This window comes from Copadichromis virginalis, linkage group LG18 (assembly GCF_057382275.1).
Source record: "Copadichromis virginalis isolate Kocher_CV1m ecotype Utaka linkage group LG18, C_Virginalis_male_GT1.1, whole genome shotgun sequence".
NCBI classification, from domain to species: domain Eukaryota; kingdom Metazoa; phylum Chordata; class Actinopteri; order Cichliformes; family Cichlidae; genus Copadichromis; species Copadichromis virginalis.
In genome coordinates, this window is record NC_140635.1 from 17,212,173 (window position 1) to 17,221,032 (window position 8,860).

The 8,860-nt window shown below is 35.9% G+C and overlaps 1 protein-coding gene across 1 annotated transcript; it reads left to right on the plus strand.

Moving 5' to 3' along the window:
• The first annotated feature begins 452 nt into the window (after nt 1–452).
• cdk5 (cyclin dependent kinase 5) lies at nt 453–8,590 on the plus strand. Its single transcript, XM_085439300.1, has 12 exons — nt 453–855; nt 1,195–1,283; nt 1,402–1,469; nt 1,560–1,620; nt 1,700–1,756; nt 1,876–1,971; nt 2,412–2,486; nt 5,393–5,489; nt 6,188–6,257; nt 6,412–6,472; nt 6,569–6,649; nt 7,936–8,590. Exons 1-12 carry the CDS (start codon nt 819–821, stop codon nt 8,020–8,022), a joined length of 879 nt encoding a protein of 292 aa, XP_085295426.1. The 5' UTR covers nt 453–818; the 3' UTR covers nt 8,023–8,590.
• Nucleotides 8,591–8,860: the final 270 nt, after the last annotated feature.

The window sequence follows — 8,860 nt, forward strand, 5'->3', positions numbered from 1 at the left end:
GGGTGACTATAGAGAATGCCTGTAATTAAACAGTGAATGCAAAACGTTTGTAAAAACTCCTTTAATTAAAGCGGGAAATATGCAGCTTGATTTTGATTGCTTGATTTAAAATCCACTGCTGTGGTGTATAGAGGAAACACCAAAAAATTGTTCTTTTGTTCAAAAAATTAAGGATTGCAGCTGTATGTGCTGACATATTCTTTTGTAATAATAAACAATAGCAATCAGTATTCCGAACAATGGGCTTGTTTGCTGATCACATCACAAAGGACATAAAATTAATCGCCTTAAAGTTGTGTTTACATCACTACACATATATATTAGGCCATATTGGAAGTCTACTGAAGAAATGAACAGTCTCACAACTTCCTAGAATACATTTGCACTTTAAGATTATGTTAGTAATGATCGCCCCAGATAATCACATCTCTACCATGTTCATATTATCACTTTGTCTGCAGCAACACCTCTGTGAATGAGCCATCTTTAATGAGCTTTAATGCTATTATGGATTACTTTACTTTTGTACATAAACTTGCGTTTTACACGATTTTCACAAATGATGTTTTTTAAGGACACGAAATTCTGCTTGTTAAAATGCTGTTCATTATAGCAGATTAGTTTCAAGGTTGCTGTAATTCGACTTTCAGCCTGTAGATGACAAACAAGACATGCTCGGCTGCAATCCGAAGAGCAGCAGCATAGTAGACAGATTTAAGCTAACGCTAGCTACAATAACATTTTCTTTTCACCCCAATTTGGGGTGTTGTCATTCGTTGGTTTTTTAACGTATTCGAGGCTGGCTTCACTGGCCAAACATGCAGAAATATGAAAAGCTTGAAAAAATCGGGGAGGGTAAGTTTCAGACTTTCGTTTTGGTTAATTTCGCAAGGTTGATATTAGTTAGCCTAGCATGCTAATGTAGCATTCATGCAGGTCGAAGGCTAAAGTTAGCTAATCTGTAAGCAATATGTATTCGTTGATGTATGCCCCAGTTAACCACATGGAAACATTGCGAGTTTTTACTCGCACTAGTATGTGCTAGTAACAGTGCCAGTCCGAAGAGCTCTGCCTTCCACTTTTACTATATTAACGCTAGCTAACGGTGGGCATGTAGCGAGCTAATATTAGGACCCCTTAGCTGTGCCCATTCATCGGGATATGTGGTTTAAATAAATTTTGTCTGCTCCATAGGTACGTATGGGACCGTTTTTAAGGCAAAAAACAGGGAAACCCATGAAATTGTGGCTTTGAAAAGGGTCAGGTTGGACGACGACGACGAGGTTTGTTCTTTATAAAATGATATGAGAGTCACAGTGTTTGTTAGCTAGTGGTTAGCAGGCTAGTACTAAATGGAAGCTGTTTGTTTTGTTTTATTAAAATTTAAAAATAATCTTTTAGGGGGTGCCTAGTTCTGCTCTGAGAGAAATTTGTCTTCTGAAGGAACTGAAACATAAAAACATTGTCAGGTAAGTCTGACAGAAGAGCTGAATGCCTCCAGTTTGCATGTAACCCTGATGTCAACAAACACCAACAGAATATTATTTTGCCTTTTTTAGACTACATGACGTTTTGCACAGTGACAAGAAGTTAACCTTGGTTTTTGAATACTGTGATCAGGTGAGTTGATCACCCCTAAAACGCACTACATCTTAATATGTACCTTCTGAGGCTAATATGTCTCTCTTCTCTGCTGCAGGATTTGAAGAAGTATTTCGACAGCTGCAACGGGGATCTAGATCCTGAAACTGTGAAGGTGAGACATAAACATGAAGAGCATTTAAACTATGTAAACCTGACTGCTTAAAAGCCTGTTTTTTGCTTAAAATTTCAAATTAACTCCATATTGTTGATGCTGTTTGTTTTCCTGTACAGTCATTCATGTACCAGCTGTTGAAAGGCCTTGCTTTCTGTCACAGTCGAAATGTTCTTCATAGAGATCTGAAGCCGCAGAATCTCCTCATCAACAGAGTGAGTGTTTAGGTGCATTTGGACTTGATGGCTGATAAACATTAATTGCTGTGTGGACTCCATCAGTATACTATTTCTTTAAAGTGAAAACTAAGTGAGATGAACACTGGTTTTCTTTGTGAAAACAAGCACCACTGAGTTTATCATTGAGATTCTGTGTAATATCTTTTGTTTTGAAGTTCATTCATTTGAGCACTGCAGCTTACTAGTGTCTTAGTTTACCACGTGTGATACAGAGATTGCATTCACGGGGCGACGATGAAATGATAATATACATAATATAATTCAAAAGCAGTGGGATTTAGAATAAATAAAAAAAAACAAAGGTTTTTATATCAAAATTTTGTTAGATTGACTCAGGGAGGTGATAATGTGGATACAGACATGTATCCATTTATATGCTTTGATAATTATAGTAAGAATTGTTTATCTGTCTGTAGAACGGAGAGCTGAAGCTGGCTGACTTTGGTTTGGCTCGAGCTTTTGGAATTCCTGTGAGGTGTTACTCAGCAGAGGTAGGTTATACATCATTAATGCAGAAGGTAATAACAGCTCACTGCTTTAAACTAAAGACATATGACCAGTGTTAAAAGCACAATTTTTGGCACCTGCTGTGTCTAAAGAGAGGACAACTTATTTTTAATGTTGTGTAAACTAATGGTGTAAGAATACTTTAAAGCTGGCTTTCCAAGAAGTATTGGTATCCAAAAGGTTAACAATCTTATGATGAAACATACTATCTCAGTTTTTAAAACAAAACCACTCTTCCTGAGTAAAATGAAAGCTTCCAGCTTTGTTTGAGAAGTGCACTGACCTAATTACCTTAAGATCTAAATATAAAAGGGAGCCAGAATATAGCACAGTATTTACATCTAACCAGTAGATTCCCTTCAACTTTTTCAGTGTTTTATTTCGTTTTTAAAATGTGCTTTCTTTGCAGTCTCTCATGTGCACACAGTTAAGGTCGTCAAGTTGTTTCTTTTATCTTCAAATTAATTTGTTTAATTAATGATGAAATGGAGTGACGCATGTCTCAGCATGTGGGTGTTTGATTTTTGTTATTGCTAAAGCTTTGAGAGAAATGACGGGCGAGGCTTACCTAAAAACCTGGCAAACGATTCTCATGGGGATTTTGACCCAGGTTGACGCTGCTGATCTGAAAATGTAATAAACAGAAAATCTAGTGGAGACCTGAGTTTGAAGCATTGAGATTTTAAAATATCATTTACATTTAAGAGGATGTATTGCTCTGTGGCTTCCACAGTTGCTTCTTGTTACATCGACATACTATATAATATACATAGTACGAGCAGCTTAAACGTAGTATAGGGTTTGTTTTGTTTTTTTTAAGTTTTTACTTTATCCACAATACTATTCAGCTAACCCTTATAAAAGCCAGTTTTATCATATTTAGAAGCAAGGACTTAACAACACTGTACTTTTTTCATTTGTCGTAGTTGAAAAACTTGAAATCCTTTTCTAGCTGGAAGCTCTACAAGTATAAGTTTTATAAAAAGAAAAGTTAGTAGTTGTTTTGTAGCAGGTAGTCATGTTTAGTAATTTGCACAACAATTACTAAGGTGAACTTTTGCACTTTTTAAACTGAAGCATAGTCACTTGCAGTCAGCCCACACATTTGCTCTGAAAAGTGGAATTTTTCTATAATTGCATTTGATTTTCTTTTTTTTGTCCTTTTTACTCCTGCGGTGCCCTCCAGGCGACTCATTTTCATAAGTCCTTGGAAAAATTAGTGTGTGACACAGCAGCAGCTTTTTAAAATGCCAACAAGTTGTGGTGGAAAGCAGAGGGAGATTTAAATATGCCATTCAGTATTAGTAACAGTTAGGGCTGGGCCATATTATACCGTTCACGGTAATACCGGTATAATGTTAGGCAACGATAGGAAAATGAAATATCGCGATAGAATGGGAGTAAAACGCGCATGCGCAGTGCCTTTGTTTTCATACGCACATGGCCGATTGTTGAGTGAAACAGATGAACCAGAATTGGTTTGTAAAAATGGTGCAACTTCCGTGATGTGGAACTGGTTTGGTGTTTGTCCGTCAGATACACAACAAAGCACATTTTTTTGCAGAACATGCAAGCGGCCGTTGTTATTGTCATATTTGTCGGACTAAGATGCTCTTAAATCTGGGAGTAATCTGGGTCCTAAACTCCGTATACTTCAGGTCAAACAACACTGCAGCATCACTTAGAGTTAAAAACTGTCTAAATTCTTTCATCTTTAATAAAACGATCAGCATTGCTGCTTTACCAGGTGTAACTATAAAGTTTAACTTCCAGGCATCCATGAAAACAAAAGTTATTACATTTAACGGAGTTAGAAGTTAGCAGGAAGCTAGCGGAAGTTAGCTCGCTAGTTTCGCTAGTTACCTAAGCATGATATTGCATGTTCTGACTGAGAGATTTCTGAAAAAAATCAAACGTACAGCTCTGCTATCACTTCCAACATAAATGACAGGAAACTAAACAGCAGTGACGTTTGTAGGGTTACTGAAGTTGGGCTAGCTGGTATATAATGATGTGCTACGTGATCGCTAGCGACACAGCTATGTTAGCATAACATAAACAGTGAAGCTGGAGGACGAACACTAACACTTTTCCACTTATAAAAGTGAACGTGAAGGTTCTTCATGGTTAGAGACAAATGCAATCGCATGGCAGGATGCTGTAAACGGACCAAACTTCAGTCAGGAGAACAACTGAGATAATCCATCCACAATACGAGGTTAGTCATTAATATACTGCAACAACATGGGAATAGAACAGCTGCCAGAGAATTCAACATTAATGAATCAATGGTACAGAAATGGAGGAAGCAAGAAGAATGAGTTTAATAAAGTTTGATTTATCTGACTGCTTTGTTTCGCTTAATGTGCCTTATAATCCCGTGCACCTTATGGTCCGAAAAATGCGTACTGCACACTGCAGTTTAATGTTGCAAAGCACCTATTTTTAACTTCAGTGGATATTATATATGGTTATGCTCAGGATATGTCAGCCCATTTCTACTGGAAATGCCTTTTGGTTAAACTTTCAGCAAGGAATTTGCATTTGCACTGTTACATTTTTATAAAGCTTTAATGTACATAAAAACCAGCTTCTTGTTTAAGTGAAAATAAATGGAAGGTTGTCTTTTTGCGCTAGTAATGTTGTGGAGTTGTATTTTGTCTCGCATCAATTATATCGTCGGTTATATCGTTATCGCAAATTTTCAAATATATATCGTGATAAATATTTTTGGCCATATCGCCCTGCTCTAGTAACAGTGTTGCCAAAGTAATTTCTTTGTGAAACACACCAAATGTAAAACCCACCTCAGAGAGCCATCATTATGCCCAACATTTATTTTAAGATTAGTCTGGTTGTGATAATATATTTTGTTTTGATTTGTTTTTAGGTGGTGACATTGTGGTATCGGCCTCCGGACGTGCTGTTTGGAGCCAAACTTTACTCTACCTCTATCGACATGTGGTCTGCTGGATGCATATTTGCAGGTCTGTGTGTGTGGTTTGTGGAATCAAATGAGGATAAAATTAAACAAGTAATCCAATAATTTGGTGCTGGGTGGTAAGACCACAAATGTATCTCTTTTTAGGATTCTGGTAGTTTCATATTATTTTACAGTATTATTAATATTTAAAGTATTACTTTTGAAGGTTCCAGTTCAGGTCACAGTGTGAGCAGGTGACCATAAGCTACAAAGTTAAATACAGCAGCCTGGATTCAACTCCAACCCAAAGGCCTTTGAAGTCTATGCAGAAATAGTGTCATTGTCCTTCGTACATATAAATAAACAGAATGTTTATATTGTACAATAAGAGGCTAATATGGATGGCTTGTTTTTTCCATTCATAAATAAAAATCAATATTTTAATGAGATAAAAATATCTTTACTTTACTATGTAAAGTAAAGCTCTTACTTTATCAATAAAGTAACAAAATAATTGATGTAATACTATATACAAGTAATAAATGTGCAAACAAAGATTTAAGTTAAAGAGTTGCCGCTTGTCCCTGCTCTCTCCCCCTGCTTTCTTGTCTAGTCTTCTTTAAAGTCACTCAACATTTAAGTAAACAGTCATATTGTGTAGTGGTTGAGGCCAGCATCTTTAAAGGATAGTTAGTTGGTTTTTTGTGTTCATGTTTTGAATGGTAACTTAATTTGATGCCATTTATTTAATTTTTTTTCCAGAGCTGGCTAATGCTGGAAGGCCTTTATTCCCCGGGAATGATGTGGATGACCAGTTGAAAAGAATTTTCAGATATCCTTTCCATGCTAATGCAGTACCTTCTGACGATATACAGTTTGGTGTGTGGGTCTCTGGTTTGTTCGGGCAGAACTACTCATATTTAAATTATTTATGAACAGCAAGTCTTAAAAGTAATGTTAAAAGTTTGTCTTTAACTGCTCTGTACATTGTTGGGAACACCAACTGAAGAACAGTGGCCAACAATGACAAAACTCCCAGATTACAAGGTAGTTTTTTTGATGTCATTTCTTTGTAAAACTTCCAGTGCATTGAGCTTTTACTGAATTGTTTTTATTCTTTACAAACTCTTTTTCTTCCTTTAGCCATATCCCATGTATCCTGCCACCACCTCACTGGTTAATGTGGTCCCTAAATTAAGTAGCACAGGACGGGATCTACTTCAGGTACTCTAAAACAAATTTGCGCAATATTTGAGTAGCTACAGTAAAATAATGGAAATCTGTTATTGTAGCTGGGTTATTCCATCTAAAATCATTGTGGGCCTTCTGCTCAGTCACCTCCGGTTTGCTGAAAAACTTTAGACAACTTTTAGTAAAGTTTTACTTGATAATTTTCAGATTGGTGTCTTGTGTGTGTGTGTTTTTGTGTTTTTGTTCTTGTTGTATTTTTTCCACCCCAATTTTGAAAAATGATTGGTCCAATTCTAGCATTTTTTTTTTTTTTTCACATGTTGAAATATGTTGCAATATTTGGACGTGAATATGTTAACAAAAAAATGCAAAATTATATATATAAATATTGCAATTCTTACAATGGTCATCATGAGGATAGCATGATCCCTGTTTGCCTGTTGCAGTCACGGCTGGGTTAGAGGGTAAGGGTCTTGTATCAGACTACCCTAACCATATTGTTCCATGTGGACACAGCAACTTGGCCTTGCAAGGCTCCTCACATGAAATGAGCTATTAATCCCTTCTTTATCACTCCTAATTATGCTGCTATATTAATTTCTATGAACAAAATCTTTTGCAATTATAGTTTATGCATTTTTTTATTGCCTCTTAGTACATTTTAAACTAAATCTGACTCCTTCATGGCAATGTGCATGCCTGCAAAGTGGGTTGCGAAAATGCAAAAATAAGCCTATATTTAACAAAATTATTTTCTCAGTTATAATTAGAGTACCCCCTGGAAACCCCAGAATTTTTTGTATTTAGATTAGACTGTCTAGTGACATTTTTGTGGTGTAACTTGTCACATTTGCTCGATGACAAAATTGGTTTATTTTTGTGACAAAAGAATTTCATGTTTATTTTCCATTACTGTGAAAAACATCTACATAACATTAAAAAATTGTCACTCGATGTCTTTTGCAATAATATATTTTTTAGTATATGCTCAAATATGATACCTTTTATTTTAATTTTGACTAGCAAATATTCAATAATTTGTTTTTATAGTAAAGGAGGCCAGTGAAAATTTTAAACTATTTGATAGTTTTTAGATATGTTAAAATGGCCTTGGATTCCAAAGTGTTGGGGGAAAAATGCAGGAAGTGGGTAGGCAGAATATTTAAAAAGAATAAATAAATAAAAAATGAAAAAAAAAAAGCAAAAAATGTTTAAAAAATGTGATGATTTGAGATGGATTAGCCCAGCTAAAAGTTTTGCTGTAGGAAATCTGATACTGCTAATCACTAATTTAAAATCTATCCTTTGATCTCACCCAGAACCTGTTGAAATGTAATCCTGTCCAGAGGATCTCTGCAGAAGAGGCCTTACAGCATCCTTACTTTGCTGATTTCTGCCCACCATAAATGCTTAACTGCCTCTCGATAAACGTCAGCTGCCAGAATCAACCATCCCCGCTCTCTTTTGGGACTTCAGGAAAAATTCAAAACAAGGCAAATCCCTCACTGGATTTTCAAACACTCCCCCTGCTATTCATTCTGTTGTGCCTCTGTGAGGAACAAAGTCCTAGTGTCGCTGCAAGGATTTATTAGCTTCTTTTAAGTTGAAAGCCTATTTTTAATTTGGCACATACACACTTTCCAGTTAATTGGCACAAATGTGGGACGACGTTGGACCGCATAAACCTTATACGTGTGAAAGCGGTATATCATAATTAAAAATGGCCCTTAGAATCTGTGGTAATCTCATTTGGTGAATTCACTTTGAATAACTACAATTTTAGTGCAGTACAGTAGCCCCTAAAAAGCCTTTGTAAATATATTGTTTCTATTATGTTTTTGTTTTCAAAGCAGATTTGAAGTCTTATCATTTGTAGAGGTTTTGATGCCAGTTCCAATATTTATATCTGAAAGTTTACAATATGTGATGGTATATTGACCACCTGAATCTGGTTATTAAAACATATGGCTGAGACGTGTGGACAGACTAATTTAATGGTGGCGTTCTAAATGATCTCATACTCTTATGTGGCATGTCTGTACAGCTGTTTACCTATTAGCCATCATATATACATTTACTGATTTAATATTTTTAACACATTCCAGAGGCCACTGATGCTACAGAGCTTCCGTTTACGATTAGACTGCATTAATAGATTTGTGGGCTTTAGAGTCATGCTATTCATTTGAAAATGATTAAGGCATAAGTCAATGTTTTTGTAACACAAGCTTTCAAAAAGCTTCC

Excerpts from the sequence above, each read along its gene's own strand:
- cdk5 (XM_085439300.1), top strand. The coding sequence starts at position 819 with ATGCAGAAATATGAAAAGCTTGAAAAAATCGGGGAGG. Across the intron at positions 1,470-1,559 it reads AAACATAAAAACATTGTCAG|ACTACATGACGTTTTGCACA; the intron begins GTAAGTCTGACA and ends TGCCTTTTTTAG. Across the intron at positions 2,487-5,392 it reads TGAGGTGTTACTCAGCAGAG|GTGGTGACATTGTGGTATCG; the intron begins GTAGGTTATACA and ends ATTTGTTTTTAG.